At 41.7% G+C, this 16,930-nt stretch overlaps 1 protein-coding gene across 1 annotated transcript in view; it reads left to right on the top strand.

Annotated features, from left to right (window-relative positions):
- Positions 1 to 16,930, top strand: part of PTCH1 (patched 1) — a gene marked incomplete in the record, with an annotated part of 1,119,051 nt that overhangs the window by 841,959 nt on the left and 260,162 nt on the right. The window contains 2 exon segments of the mRNA XM_044059325.1: positions 549 to 691; positions 3,217 to 3,400. Of these exon segments, the coding sequence (XP_043915260.1) occupies positions 549 to 691; positions 3,217 to 3,400 (327 nt within the window).

The following is a 16,930-nucleotide window of genomic DNA, read 5'->3' as shown; positions in this document are numbered from 1 at the left end:
GCATAGGTAAAACCATAGATGCACATCCATAGACCTTTAATGGTCATAGCATTGCACATGTGAGATGAAGTCTCCATTAAAGACTGTGGACAACATCGCATGACATCATCTTATGATTGATTAAATTTATTTCGGGCAAGATTTTAATAAAAAGCTTACAAATCTTTTTTATTAAAATACAGTGGGCAAATGTAAAGAGTAACACAACTGAAAATGGTTTGCAGCCCTTAACTCCTCAGATGCCGCAAAGTAGGATAGAACATCGGCAAAACACTTTCACATGTTTTACCACTTGGGCAGTTCAGAAGACATAAGGAAGTCAAATTCATCTAGCTCAGTTAGTGAGCATTTCTGGATATGAGTTTTCTGGCTTAGGACACCGACTTATATTCTTGATGCGAGTCTGCATTCCTTGAATATATAATGGGGTGGTGAAAAATTACTTGTTGCATTATAGTCCTATGGAATTAAGTTGTCAGTACGAGTTTATTGGTGTGTGATACTAAAGCACTTCATGAAGCTTTGACTGTTTTTGTCTTTTCGTATAGGATTGCAGGATACCTTTGACACCGAATGGGAAGCCGGGCAAATAACGTACAACAGCTACAAAAATGGATCAAATGATGGTGTCTTGGCTTACAAACTTTTAGTTCAAACAGGCATCAGAGAAAGACCATTTGATTTCAGTCAAGTAAGTGAGATGTAGTTAAATGGAGCTAATGGAAGAAAAGCTGAAGTAAAGAGCTTTAATGACACTGCTTACCATTTTGAAAAAACAGCCCATGTTTTAAGTTATCTTTTGCCTTCTTAGATTAAGTAATAGCAACTGGTTTTGCCAAAAGATGACATTTGTAAATGTTGTTTGAGCTGTAAAATTTGTTTAGTAAAGGAGGAAGAGTGGGTAATGCTTTTGGGGTGTGTTAGTTAATGTTTTTGTTTCTGTAGAGTGGCTAATGCCCTTGGGATGTACTACTTAAGGTTTTATGTTGTTCCCCATCTGTGATCCCTCCTGTTACATTCTGATCAGAACTAAAAAGCTAGGAGATTTTGTGTGGGTTGCCAGATTGTCTTAACTAGCAAGTAGAGCACAAAATATGGTTTGTTTTCATGCATCCCATTTCAGCAGCATATATCAAGCCCAGTTAAGATAGTGAGTGAGAAAGCACAGCAGTAGTAAAAATTGTGAGTGAGTACTTTCATTCTTTGACGTACAGTAGACTTTAGTTGCATCACAACACATCTTCCTTATATAGATCAAAAAGATATTTTGGGCATGCCTCAATTCTATGGGATTTCCAAGGTTAAAGGACAGCGTTAACATTAAATATGTTTTAAAATCCAGGTCCTTAAAATACTAATGTAGATAAATTTTTTAGTGTCTGGTACCTCAGCTTTAGTCAATATTTTTGCATTCAGGATGTTTGACAGTTTTTTCTTGCTTTGCTAGTAGAGCAGTTTTATAAATGAGATCATCCTGTCCATGTTCACTACTTCGTGAAGTGAAGTTGTTTTTAATGATGTCTGAAGAAGTTTTGTTTTTAGAGAAACAAAAGTGCTCCCACCTTTTATCAGTAAACCATATTTTCCTTTGTTCTTTTATTGGTTTCACATGGCCATAGCGTCAGTACTTTTAACTTTCACTTAATAGAATGGGCGATCTTCAAAACTTTTTTTTTTTTTTTTTACTTTGGGACAAAGCACCCACAACCCCCACATGGGATGATTTGCCCCCTGCATTCCATTACTTAATATAATTAGCTCCATGGTCATTGTAGCTTAAGTTTCACTTGCCTGTTCATTTAGTTGGCTAATGTGTCAATGAAAAATGAGCCGCAGATATAAGTGAATACCAGAGCACAACTTAGATTGATTATAGTATTACTAGGGGTTCGGTTGGTTATTGTTTGATAGAAAATTGCCACTGTGATAATTGTGTGTGTCATTTACTGTTTACTTTTGCTTAAGTAACTGGTTCATGTAGAATGTTATATAGAGTTATTGAGTAATGTGAGGAGTATCCCTGTGTGCTAAGAAAAGTAATGTTTACTATATAGTTTTACAGGCCCTTGGAAGGGGAAAAAAATCAACCCCCCCCCCCCTCCCTTCCATCTTACTGCGTTCTGCATTGGTGAGTCACTGTGCTTTAGGTTGTTGAGATTGGACTGGAGTTTATTTATGGTGTCATTTCCTGTGCCTAAGGCGGGGGAAGAGGCTCTGTGTTCTGCCCATAGGGCAGCAAGCCAGCATTTCTGATTCCAGAGGTAGCTTCAAGTCTCCAGTTATTGCATTCTGTGTTGTCCTGTGCAATATTCTTTTTATACTACTTTTTTTCTAGTTTTCTCTTAGTACTGGATAAAAGCTAGGGAGCCAGAAAAGCATGTGTATACACTTTTTTTTTATCCAACTTTCTTTTAGGTTTAAGTGCTGGTAGGCAATTAAAAGTTGAATCTTGTTTGCTGAAATATATGTTTATAGTTTTCTGGTATGTCTGTCATGCAGAGACAGATGTGCACATCTGCTAAGTACACTCTTCCCTGCAGCAGTAGCTTGGGATCCCCTTCTTTCATGATTTCTGGGTATTTTTTGCTTGCAAGGGTCAAAAAAGGCAATTGTTTGCAAAATTTATACAGATGTTGTTTTATTTTTATAGCTCTCCTCCATTTGCTGGGTGGCATTTCCTTCGGTGTTAACAACAGAGGTTAACTGCACACAGACCTAGTCCAGGGAGCCTTGCCAAAATTTTCCAACTCTTTTATGTAGTTTCTCTAACTTGTGCATATTTTCAGTCACGAGCAAGTCTTTTTGAGTTTAGGATTTATTACTCTACAGTCCGTATGTGACAAAGAATATCTTGGTAGTATTTCTAGAAAGGTTATCTGCATTTTTGCTGTTGCTGTTACTGAATGGAAGGATGGGTTTGCACAATAACTCTTCTTATTATAGTTTATGGGGAGCTGTAAAATGCTAGCACCTATCTTTTGCACTTTTAATACTAGCATTTTTAATAAAATGAACTATTTTTTGTACAACTTGTCCTTTTCAACGAAAAAAAGAACCATGGAAATTCTTTGAAGAGTAATAGCACAGAAGAATCTGCTTGTTGTGTTCCATAATGTGTGGCCTTCTTTGTATGTTTTCTGGCTCTTGAAGCTTAAAAAGAAAATCATGAAAAGCAAACCTGCATCCTGAAGGGCTTCTCATCTTTCTTTTCTGCAGTTAACTAAACAGCGTCTGGTCGATGCAGATGGAGTCATTAACCCCAGTGCTTTCTTCATCTACTTAACAGCCTGGGTCAGCAACGACCCTGTGGCCTATGCTGCTTCACAGGCCAATTTCAGGCCTCATCCCCAGGAGTGGCTTCATGATAAGGCAGATGATATGCCAGAAATAAGGTTACAAAGTAAGCAACCTTTCTAATGTACATTATCTGTTATGTGGCTGTTCTTGCCTGCATGTGCTTTTCTTGTTTTTATGTATATTCTCTCTCTCTCACACACACACATAACAGTGTGCATGTCTGTATACATATATATGTATTTTATTTATTTATTTAACATTTGTTAACTGGGAAAGTCCAGTTGGACACAGTGTGTGTATATATATATATATATATATATATATATATATATATATATATATATAATGTGTATGTGTGTGTGTGTGTGTGTATTTTTATTTATTTAACATTTGTTAACCGGGAAAGTCCAGTGAGAAAAGCTCCACATAAAATGTAAGATACAAGTACCATTTACAAATACAATTCAAATTGTAGTTTGAAGAAAAAAACTTTGAGTGTCAAATTAAACAAAATGGTGAATATTGAATTAAGCAAATTAAACCAACATCTAACATACAATGTACAATATTGTGATGCAGAAGCATGACAGAAGTTTCAGTTGATGACTGGTACAGGATACAATATATACAAAATGTGATTTCTAAGCTATGTAATCTGTGGTCTGAGGTGACCTAATAGTATCCATATACTTAATTGTAGTGAGTGTGATGCAAGACCCAATGTGGTGTTACATGTTAGACCTAGGTTAGAGAGAGTTACTATACACCGTAAGTTCACAGTCATGTTGATTTGTAGTATTACAGAGGGTGCAAGAAATTGAAAATTTGACTTTCAGAATACAGAGGTGATTAGTTTTGTAGTAGAACTGGTATGTGTGGTTTAAGGGCTTTAGAAATTGAGGATGAATTAACCTGGGCTGAAACAGGAACATAGCCAAGTATTTGCCATATGATTTTTTTTAGTATGTGTTTAAACTTTAAGGAAGATTGGGATACTATATTGTGGAGCAGGGTGTTCCATTTTTTTAGATATAAATGTGGAGAAGACTGAATAAATATGTGTATATTCGTAAAAATAATGCACACACACAGTGCGTGCATCTGAGCCAAGCCACATCAGTTCTTGCTACCTGTTCCCTGTGTCTGTGAGCACCTGGGAAGACAGCCTATGAGTAAATTTACAGATTTCACCCTCTAGAACTTTAAAGAGGGGTAAGGAACTACCTTATTGAGTGACATTTTATTTAATTCTTTACATATAGTTCAGCTCAATTAGAAGTATAGCATAGACTTTCTCTGGTTCTCTGTTATCCTGTCAGTAAAACCATAAAAGAAAAGTAATTTGTCATTATGTAAGTTTGATTTTGTTTTCCTTCACTCTTATGATCCTGGTTAAGTAGCACAAGGGAGTTCTGTTGCTGGAAATTGAAATGCCATTGGTACCAAAAGTTGCAGTAATGTACAAGAGCACCTGATTGTGACACACCCATTCTCACAGTGCATCTGTAAGATCCAGAGGTGCACAGCTTAAAGAACAGAGACACATTTCCATGCAGGTGGCAAAAAAGTAAAGCACACATGTCTTAAGACATTTACATAGCAAGTATAACTTGAACCTTATCTTACGTAAGTTCATAACTATTTTTTTTTTCAAATATAACAAAGATTAATAGGCAGGATGTTGTACTGAAAGAGTTGCTGATACAAACTCTTATATGTTCACTTAATGGTCGGTTGTGCAGTACCCATAATACAGAAACATTAAAACACATAGGGAACAGTACGTCAAACATGCTGATCAATTGCACTAGTGTCAGGAGCATTTATTTTAATCTGGACTATCCAACAGTGTTCTGTTTTGGAAAAATTCAATTTTCAGTGACTGATAAGTGGTGATTGGCTGCATTTTTTAACTCGCTGTAGAACTGTCTTCTGTAGTATGTATGATGAACTGCATGTGTAGCATCTTTCCACTGACAATTAAGTGGTGATTGCAAATTATACATCATACATACAGTTTGTTGAAGCAATAGAAATATACTAAAGTGTGTATTATGCTGCAGTGTGCACTTTGTTAGGTAGTTTTGGCTAACAGGATGGTGGTTGCAGCACTTGGGGAAAGTGACCCTTTCCCCTCATGTAGTCCTCAAGTAGTTTTGGTACTTTGTCTGCTGACTTGTTTGACACCCCTCCCTGCTGTTTTATCCTTTACAGTACTATCAAAAGAAAACACATTATATGCACAGTGCAGTGTAGGCACAGCTTATTAGCCAATGGAGCACTTGGTGATGGGTGCCTGGTGAAATTCCAAGGACTTTTAACTGTGGTCTTTTAAATAGTGACACTTCCTCTATGAAGGCAAGGGAATATATGCTAAGTTCATGGCTGTAGTGCCTTGGGAGTATTTTTCCTACTCTGAAGTACAGCATTTTCACTGTTAATATATTGAAGTGACAGAGGTGAGGAGGGCGCAACTTCCCAAAGGCCTCTGCAGAAGCATTTTTTGTAATATAACAGAAGTTTTAATATTCACTGGAATTTTGTTTGAATCTGTATATTTTTTGGACATATGAGACTTCAGGTTTCAGGTCTTGCATGACAAAGATTTCTTGATGACAGTGAATTCTGTTATTTGGAGGCTTTGGATTCACACAGTCTTTTTCCATGTCCAGGAGGAATACTTCTGCACCCAGTTTTTTTTTTTTTTTTTTTTAACTGCAAATTGTTGCATTTTGGGGAAAGGGAATTGTCCTGATACTGCAAATTCAATTTTTGGTCGCTGGACTTGACAAATAAGCTTTATCACCCCCACCAGCAGTTAGTCATAGGATTACCTATGGCTATGTGGTATTTCAGGTACACTGATTTTTGCTGGTTATTCATTCTGTTGTATATGTTTTTTGTAAGTTGTCCTCTGTTAGATGTCCATTGGTTGCATATTTTATAACCAAAGTAAGCAGATTTTCATGGCAAAGAGGTCAACTTGGCTGTACCTGTTCATAATGGATGATTTGTACCTTTATCTACTAGCAAAACTACCATGCATCTGTCCAATGCATTCTAGAATTGTCCAACATCGGTGTTGAGGGTTGACAGTGCTGTACCCATTTGGTACATATAGCCATCAACTCTGACACATGCTTTCGGTCCTGATGATTGCATTGGCATCAAGCTTGGTACTGGTGCTGCATTCCTCATTTGCAGGAGCTGTTTATGTTCATCTTTGGATCTTCAAGATGCATACAGTCATATTAGGATCAGCAAGGAAGCAAGAAAGTTTCTCCATTTTTGTGCAAGACACCGTCACCGTCATTTTAAATTAGGGTGAGTTTCTTGTATATTAAGATCCACATTCATGCCTAAAGTAGCTACTGAATGTATTATTAACCAGACTGTCAGCCTTTGACTAGTTTTCCAAACTGTTCCAACAAAGGGGATACATGTCCCATTGTCTAGATTTTCACAGACACCCGTGGCTTTATAACCACTGCACTGAAGATCTTAGGAAAGATCCACAGCTATTGATTTCCTTTGCTGCCAACGGATTGTATTTACCATGGTGGCAGATCTGCCTGTTTATAGAGGTCCTTCCCAGTATTCTTCACTGAAGGGATCTCCTGCCAAGGATAGCCCAACGTCCAGGCAGTATACCAAAGCCTTTGGGTTTTGTAGGCACCACACGTGACACACATGCTGCCTGTGTACAGCATAAAGGTGACATATGGATGCAAATACTTGGAACTTCTTTGCTGCCAATCCGAACACTGTTATTGAATGTTGGTCTGAATGCCTGTCTGCTGTGCTGATTATCAAGCTGCTTTTCAAGTAAGTGCTCCATTGGGGTTTGTTCTCTCTTTTTTTTTTTTTTTTCTCTCAATTTGCTGTTACTTGTCTTGATGCCATCCATTCCTCATAAAAAATATCATGACCTGTGCTTTTTTTCTCTGTGTGCTTCCCACGACCGTATGCAGTGCTCTGTCTGTCAAGCTTTTGTCCCGAAGACCCTCAGTAGTAGTTTATCTTCCCTTTCCATGTAACTTGAGAACCAGCATTTTAAATTGTTAACTTAGGGTGCTATGGGAGAATCCTTCTGTCCCTCATGGTCTTTCAAGAAGGCCAAAAAGTCTAGGTCAGTTCCAGTTACTGTCCAGTCTCCACCGGACATCTCTTTAGAAGCAAGTAAAATCCCTGAAGAATGTATTGCATTGCTTGCATCAGATTCCTCTGCTGTGATCCCGTCAGACTGGAATGATCCTTGTTCTCACACATCCTGTTAGGCTTTGCAAACATATGTTCTGGACAGTGAGGGTGACCACTTTTGATTTCCGAGAGGCTGAGGGGGATTCCTCAAGTCTTAGTCTGGGAAGAGATTCCTAGTGTGATAATTGAATCCCACCAAGGGACTGATCCACGTAGGCTTGTTAGGGTAAGCATCACGCTTAAGAAAAAGCAAAAGCTCAGGCATATTACCCCTATTGTTAAAGATCCCCAACATGTATGGCAAGATTTTACTCGAGGCTTGTTTAATGCCTTGATGGCCTTTAAGCCTCCTTAGTGGTGTGAGTCCCTGCTACTCCCTGGTTTTCCATGCCTGTTAAGAGGGCAAACAGATTCCTCAAATGAGGACCTAGATTCTGGGGGGGAATCCCATGTATACTCTTCTCAAATTCCTTCTCCTCTGGACTGTGGTTCAAAGGAAGAGTTTTCTTTGAGGCCAGATTCCCCCATGGAAGAATTATCCTTTGGGGATTCTGTCAGTCGTATGATGGAGAACTTTTAAGTGGGATTGCTCCCAGGTCTCTGACATCCAAAAGAAATACTATAAACTTCTACAAATGGAGTCTGCTAAGGCTTCTGCAGTTCCTCCTCTATTGGCAGCACTTTTGGACTTCTCTCCTGCTTTTGTGGCTCCTGACTCTCAGCCCTCAACCCCTGAGAAACCTGACTGGTTCTACAGTGTGCCTGAGGACTACAAGTTCTTGTTTAAATGTGCTGCTGAACGTTCTGTGGTTTGTCTCAGCTGATGAGCCTTCCAAACTTTTGCCTTCTTTTAAACTCCTTCCTTCTGATAAGGATAGTAGAGCTGTGGAAAGATGGGGTAAACAAGTATATATTGGTGCCACTTTGCCTTTTCTGGGCTGTTGATTACCAAACTCACATGACCAGGTATATGTTGGCTGTACTTTCTCGGGTAGCTAAGGTTGTGTCTGATCTGCCTGATTTTAGAAGGGAAAGCTCTTTGAGTCCCACTAGGATAAGGATAAGGCCATACAGGAACTCATGTATATTTTTGTCTCCCTATATTCGAATTTGAGATGATTCACCTTTCTAAATCTGCCTTTGTTTGTCGGCAGACTCATCAACCTCCCAAAGGTAAGAAGGGGTACAGGCATATTCCTCCTGCTAAGTCCAGTCACACTCCTACTTCTCAGAAGCCTTCCTTTCAGGACAAGCCTGCTTTTGTTTGACATTTTGTTTCTTCTTCCCCATAATCAAGTCCTCTTGTATCTCTGCCTTTCTCTGACTCTCCCAAATTGGCAACAGACCAACTCAAATTCTTGGATGCTGTCTTATTTGTCAGGGGTATTTAATGATATGAAAATCTCTTCCCCCTTTTCAGGCATTCCACAGCCTCCTACAGACCAACTCTTTCTTTTCCCAAAGGTTTTGCAGTCCCTTTTGGTTAGTGCATTCTTTAACCTGTTTCACCCACCCAAGTGGGAAGAGGATATTCTTCATGTTTCACTGTTGCAGTCATTACATTAGGGTTATCTGCTTGCAGGTAGTCCTCAGTCGGCCCAAGTATCAAAGTCTTGGGTCCTGCATTGATTGCTGTCTCATCTTCCATGACGTCAGGTAGTCAGGGGTATAAAGCATGCAGCCGATGCCATTGCATCAGTCTTTCTTGCCATGCGGTGCCCGAAGTAGAAGCAGTTCGCAAGTGCTAGTCGGCCGACTCCTGATATTTTCATTTTCAAGTTTCAGATCCGAAGTCTTTGAAAAAGCTAAGTATCCCGTAGGGGAGCCTTTTTCTTGCTCTAAACCGATGTCAGTAAAAATTAACAATTGTATTTCTTGTGGAAAGCAAATACCTCATCAAGATTTTCATTCGTACTGTATTCCTTGCTTAGGCCCAGACCACGACGTCCCTCGTTGTCGGTTTTGTGCCTTATTCAACCATCGAACTATTCGTCTTCTGTTCATTTTTGCATCTAACTATTTTGGTACTCTGTTCAATTATCCTGAAATGGCTTCGGTAAGCCACCTGACTACTGACATTCCGAAAAAATGCAAAGATAAAGACAGGGACAAGACTGCATAGGTCCAACGCTGCAGATGATGCTTCCGTTAAGCTAGTCACCAGTTCACCGGTACTCAGTGAGGTGCTTTTGCAGCCCCTGATACCCGCTACTTCAGATTCGCAGGCCTCTACTGGGACCCATTTGGAGTCTGGTATGCCGCAAGATGCTTCTTCGACTTTGGAACCTTAGGATGTCTCTACCTTGGATGGGTCCGGAGCCGCTGTGCAGGCACCAGCGTCTGAGGGCGTATTCAGGCCTGCTGACTTGCATATCAAACCAACGCCATCTTTTTCTTCAAGGCCTAAAACTCAATCAATGTCTAGAAAACTGCCCAGACCGCATGGTCAGGCCCTTATGCCTAGATATCAAATGATAAGAATGGCTGAAGACCTTATTACTCTAATCAGGGGAAGCCACCCTTCTCCCTGTAAGAGACCTAGAACTGATTTTCCTTCTGATTCTTTGGATCAGGATTCTGAAATTTCTGTTTCTTCTGATGACCAGGATTTGCCCTTATCTACCTATGAGGATTCTGATGCAGAGGACTCCATTCCCTCTGCTTCCCCTCCAGAAGATTTCTCTTTTGATGAAACTTTGCATACTCTTAGGGAGCATTTCCGCTTGGAAAGCCAGGATTACTCCAACTCCAAAAAGAGGCTTAGAGAATTCTTACTCCTACCTCAACACAGGCATTTAGCTATCCCTCCTGTATTGAACATTGTAGATGATGCGTTTATGGAATCTAGCCTGACCCAGACACTTCACCTTTGGCTCCCAGGAAACCTGACAGGTGTTACAGTGTACCTGACTCTCACAAGTTCCTTTTTAAGAATCCTACTGCGGATCCAGAGACCATTTCACAGGGACCCAAAGGCATTAAGGCTACTACTGCCAAAAACCCTACCCCCTCTGATAGAGGCTCCAGGGCCAGATGGGGTAAGACGGTATACACTTCTGCTACTTTGGCCATTAGGGCCTTAAACTGCCAGTTTCATATGTTAAGTATCAACAGCATATTACTGGCTTACTTAAACAGAAAATTATGTTGATTCCTGACTGTGCTGAAAATAAAGAATTACAGGATTTAATGCATTCTGCTGAACAAGTTGGTAAACATACTTTGCAATGTGGTTTTGATTCCTTAGAGGCATCTTTTAGGGCTGCTGTCACTGGGTCTGTATCTAGAAGGCATGCTTGGCTTAAGGAGCAAACTTTACCAGATTGTGTTAAAGCTAAATTACTGGATCCCCCCTTAAACAAAGACCGCCTGTTTGGCAACAAAGCAGAAGTAGTACTTAAAAAGATGGAGGAAAAAGCTAAATCTATACAAACTGTTAAAGATTTTCTGCAAGTAACAGCCTCCCAGATTCGGAAGGCACTGGCCTTCTAAGAATTGGTCCTTTCCTGTCTCTTCCAGGCCTTCTCCGTCCAAATCCAGGACCAGCAGACCACTCAGGCTTCAGTCTCAAGGTACTCACTGGCCTAAGCAGTGGGGGATGCCCTCTTCCAAAGCTGGAAGGGGTAAGACACCCCCTATAGTAAACTGTCACAGTGGCTTAACCTTAAACCTTCCAAGCCCTGCTCAACTGAATGTTCCTTTAGTGGGAAAGATCGCCCTCCATGCTGGGAACTCAATACCAAAGACAAATGGGTTATAAATATAGTTTCCCAAGGATACAGATTCCACTTCCACTCCTTACCAACCCCAGACGGTAGGCCAGACCTACCCCCAAATCAGTGGGCAGAGGCTCAACAGCAGGTTCTCAATCTTCTAAGTATCAGAACTATTCAACCTGTCCCAAAAGAGGATTGGGGACAAGGTTTTTACTCAAAACTTTTCTTGGTACCCAGAAAAGACAATACCTGGCATCCTATCCTGGACTTGGCTATCCTAAAAACACCTTTTTTAGTAATCCCAAAATTCAAAATGCTAACTCTTCATCAGCTGCTTCCCATGCTAGGTAAAAATGCCTGGTTGGCAACACTGGATTTAAAGGAAGTTTACCTGCATATCCCAATAAGGGAATCTTGCAGAAAATACCTACGCCTCAGAGCAGGCTACATGCACTATCAGTTCTCTGCACTGCCCTTTCACTTATCTACTGCGCCCAGGGTATTCACAAAGTGACTAGCTCCAGTCATTGCGTTCTGCAGGCAGAGAAATATTCAAATATACCCATACTTGGACGATTGTCTAATTCAGGCAGAAAGCCAGGACATACTATTAAATCATCTGGCATTTGTAAAGAAACTGCTAACCTCGCTGGGGTTACACCATCAACAAAAAGAAATCTCACCTAGTACCCTGCCAACAAGTTGTATTCCTGGGAGCAAGCTTGAATACAACTTCTCAGATGACCTGTCTCACGCCAGAGAAACAAGTTTATTTGACTGCCTACTTCAAACTACTGGCCACAAAGAACCAGCTATCTGCAAGGAAAATACTGCAAGCCCTGGGGTTCATGGCCTCTTGCATTCCGCTAATTCCATATGCAAGACTGCATATGAGGAAACTACAATGGTATCTAAAAAGCCTATGGTATCAACATTCTCAGGACTTGGAATCAATGATTCCCATCATTCCTTGTATAAAGACAGAATTCCTTTGGTGGGCAGAGGCCTGCCACCACAACAAGGGATTGCCATTTACTCTACCCCCTGCCGCCCAAACCCTAACAACAGACGCATCAGACTATGCATGGGGGGCTCACTTGGCAGGGCAGTGCATTCAGGGCAAAATGGAACCAGAGTCAAATGCACCTGCATATCAGTCAAAAAGAAATGTTAGCTGTACAGAATTCTGACAGCTTCCAAGGACCACATTCTTCCAGGACAGTTATTGGTAAAGACGGACAACACCACTGTTATGTGGTAGGGGGGAACCCACTCATACCCCCTCTGCAAACTAGCCATGGCTCTGTGGAACACAGCCTTGAGCTACCAAGTGCACCTACAAGCTCAATTCCTGCCAGGCAAACTAAATACACTGGCAGATGACCTAAGCAGAAATCTCATGGACCCACACGAGTTAAAACTGGAGCCAAAGATATTCAACATTCTGAGAAACAAATGGGGGAGCCCAGAGATGGACCTGTTTGCCTCCCCTCAGAACTACCAATTGGACAAATTCTGCACAAGAACTTCCCATAGCCAAGCTTAGAAAGTGGATGCCCTGTCCTTTACCTGGAAAAGCCTCTAAATATGCCTTTCCCCCTCTTCCTCTTCTCTCGAAGGTTTTACTAACGATCAAACAGGACAAACCAAGGACAATTCTCATTGCACCAGACTGGCCACGCCAACAATGGTACCCACTCTTGCGCAGTATGTCACTACTGGAACCATGGCACCTGCCTCGGACTCCTTCCCTACTGTCCCAGCAGGAGGACCAGATTCTGTACCCCCAGCTTCAAACTCTGAACCTGGCAGCCTGGCTAATTTCCTGAGTTCTCCTATACCATCCCTCAGCAAACAAGTGCTGGATGTCATCCTGGAGGCAAGGAGGCCTAGTACTAGAAATCCTGGAGGCAAGGAGGCCTAGTACTAGAAAATCCTATGCTGAAAAGTGGAAAAGATTCTGTTTCTGGAGCCAGACTCTAGGGATGGGCGCAACAGTGCCCAGTTTACCGCATATCCTTTAATACTTAACAGAGATGCTTCACAAGGGCCTTTCCTTCTCTTCCATTAAAATTCATGCCCCCGCCATCTCAGCACATTATAATACTGAGCCATCCCTCTTCTCTAACGCCCTACTGAAACAATTCCTCAGAGGGACCAAAAATTTAAGACCACCCAGGAGAGCCCCTACTCCTGCCTGGGACCTTAACTTTGTATTGGAAATGCTCATTCTACCTCCTTTTGAGCCAGCTGCAACTGCGGAGTTGAAATTTCTTTCTTGGAAAACAGCCTTCCTTCTAGCCATCACTTCAGCAAGAAGGGTGTCTGAATTACAGGCCCTCATGGCAGTGGAGCCTTTCATCATCTTTCATGCAGACAGGGTGTCTCTCAGGATCAATCCTTCCTTTATGCCCAAGGTGGTATCCAGTTTGGCCCTTAAGTCCATTCATTTGCCAACCTTCTTTTCTAATCCACAGAACAAAGGGGAACGAATACTGCACTCCTTGGACGTGCACAGACAACTTAGATTTTACTTGGACAGGACCAAGCTTCTCAGGAAATCTGAACAGCTGCTAGTTGCCTTTGATGCAGGGGCAGAGGGGAAGGCCATTTCAATGCAAACCATTTCTAAGTGGATAGGCCATTGCATTCTTTTCTGTTATAAGCACCATGGAAAGCCTACCCCACAGGGGATAAGACCCCATTCCACCAGGGCTGCATCTACTTCTACAGCGTTTCTCAGAGGTGTTCCTACCAGAGACATCCCAGAAGCTGCTACCTGGAGTTCTGTACACACCTTCACCAAGCTTTACCATTTGCCATTTTTTTCTAAATCCAGAGCTGGTTTTGCCACTGCAGTCCTGCAAGGCCTAATAGCTAGTCCTAATGTTCAATAACTGCCTCCTCCCTTCCTTAGCTTTGGGAATCTACCCAAATGTAATGACTGCAGCAGTGAAACACGAAGAACATAGTACAGTTGTGTACACTTACCATAAATGTAGATGTTAGAGTGTATTCATTGTTGCAGTCCTGGTTACCCTCCCTCCAGCCCCCTGACTTCTATTGGCTATATCTCTCTTCTTGTTTTCTAAACATAAGCTTTCTGGTGTATTTTCTTTTTGTTGGAGGTGTATTATATTTTATTGCTTCCCATTATGGGGGCACCTGACATCTGGGGCAAATAAAACTGATGTAATGGTGTCGGCTGCATGCTTTATACCCCTGACTACCTGACGTCATGAAAGATGAGACCGCAACTGACGCAGGACCCAAGACTTTGATAATCAGGCCGACTGAGGGCTGCCTGCAAGCAGATAACCTAAATGTAATGACTGCAACAGTGAATACACTTTAACATCTACATTTATGGTAAGTGTACACAACTGTACTTTTTTACTCCAGGGTGTTTTTGGTTCTTGGGAAGGAGGAGACTCTGAGACCAATTCAGGACCTCTCTCTCCTCAGCACGTTTCTCAAGGTCCCTTCTTTCACAGTGATGTCTGTTCAGACTTTGTTTCCTCTTCTCCTCAGGCCTTCTTGGTCTCTGTAGACTTTAAGGGTGCCCATTTTCACATCCCTATTCACCATCTGTTCAGGAAATGTTTGTTTCTTCCTCTCATTTTCAGTTCTCTGCTTTGCCCTTTGGCCTTCTACTTCCCCAAGAGTATTCAAATGCCTCACTCCTGTCACTGCCTTTACAGACTTTGAGGGATACATATATTCTCTTATGTAGATGACCTACTTATTCAGGCTGGTTTCCCCCAACAGTCTTCTACAAGATCGTAACTTTTATCATTTGTCTTTTACAGGGTCTAGAGTTCACCATCAATCTCAAGAAGTCTGTGCTTACGCCCTCCCAGGATCATATTTTTCTTGGTTGCAGGATTCAGACCATTCCCATGTTGGCCTGTCTTTCTGTTCCCAAGGTTTTGTGTTTGGCAACCTTCTTCCAGTCTCCTTTTCCTCTGTCCTCTCTCACAGCCAGGAAATTTCTCCAGATCCTGTAGTTTATGACATCCACCATTCTCATGCTTTCTGTTGCCAAACTCCATATGAGGAAGCTTCAGTGGTACCTGAAGTCAGTATGGCTTTAACATTGCCATCCCCTGATGATGTTCATCGTGTTTCACTGTTGCAGTCATTACACTTGGGTTATCCTGCTGGCAGGCTGCCCTCAGTCGGCCTGAATTCCAAAGTCCTGGTCCGGCGTCAGGTGCTGTCGCCTCTTCCCTGACGTCAGTGCGCCAGGGGTATATAAGATGCAGCCGACGCCATTTTCTTCAGTCTTTCTTGCCGCGCGGTGCCCGAAGCAAAAGCAGTTCGCAAGTGCCGGTCGGCCGACTCCTGAGATTTTCGAAATTGAATTTCAGAACCGAAGTCTTCAGTAAAGCTAAGTACCCCGTTGGGGAAACTTTTTCTTGCTCCAGACTGATGTCAGTAAAAGTTAACAATTGTATTTCTTCTGGGAAGCAAATACTTCATAAGGATTTTCACTCTTACTGTATTCCTTGCCTAAGCCCAGACCACGACGTTGCTAGTTGGTTTTGTGCTAGATTCAACCAACGCACTGATAAGCGTCTGATTGATTTTGCTTTACATTACTTTGGCCGAAGGTTTAACTACATAATGCCGTCGGAACCACTGACTACCAGAATTCATAAAAAACGCAAAGACAAAGAAAAGGACAGGCATCCGAGGTCCAAAACTAATGACAAAGCCTTTTCTAGGCCATTCGCCGGTTCTCAGTGAGGCGCTTTCGCAGCCCCTGACACCAGCTACCTCAGAGCCACAGGTCGCCTCCGACTCCCACATGGATACAACTAGGCCTCTGGAAACTGAAGGTATTGGGCGTATGGAAACTATTCCCTCAGATGGGTCCGGAGCCGCTGAGCAGGCATCGGCTTCTGAGGGTGTTTTCAGACCTACACAGCTTATTATCAAGTCCACCTCAGCAGCCAAAGCAAAGTCTAAAACACCATTAAAGACAAAGAAACAAGTACAGCATTCTCCTGGACAGTCATCTATGCCAAAGAAACAGAAATGGAGAACAAAAAATCTGCCCTTTAGTTTAGAAGAAAATGAGCTAAGAGAAGTGTTGCTTGATTTAATAGAGATAGACCGACATGTTAAGATCAATGAAAGAAATAGACTGCAGAAGGTCAATAAAATCCAAAAAAAGTCAGAAGTTTGATAAAACAAATGAGTACAGTAATTATAACTGTCCATAGAGATCCATGCAATATAACAGAAGTAAACAGGATATATTACTGTGCAGCTAAATTAATAACATATACAATTCTACCACAAGAACACAGGGTAGTAAGGGAAATTAAGGGGAAAAATCGAATACCATCATGGAAGTATCGAATAGAGGAAGCTTGCTACTCGACGCCAGAAGTTTAAATCTCAAAATGCATGCACTTGAAGCACTCCTCAGTATGGGGAACATCGACATCTGTGCAGTAACTGAAACCTGGTTCAAGGCTCCAGAGAACACCCCAGCCCTACCAGGCTACAACTCATACCACACGTTTCGGCCACAGAACATGACTGAAACACACAAGGAGGGGGTGTATCCATATTCATCAAGGATACCTACACCTCCAGGTTAGTGGCGCAGCATGATACCTCTGAGATAATCCATGTGCAACTAACATTGGCCAAATCTGCAGTGCAAATTGTGGCCTGCTATAGATCACCCTCCATGACCCAGGACC

The sequence above is a fragment of the Protopterus annectens genome, chromosome 17.part0 (genome assembly GCF_019279795.1).
Source record: "Protopterus annectens isolate FY-2018-M chromosome 17.part0, PAN1.0, whole genome shotgun sequence".
Classification (NCBI taxonomy): Eukaryota; Metazoa; Chordata; order Ceratodontiformes; family Protopteridae; genus Protopterus; species Protopterus annectens.
The sequence above is the reverse complement of the archived record's forward strand: the minus strand, read 5'-3'. Positions and strand labels throughout refer to the sequence as shown.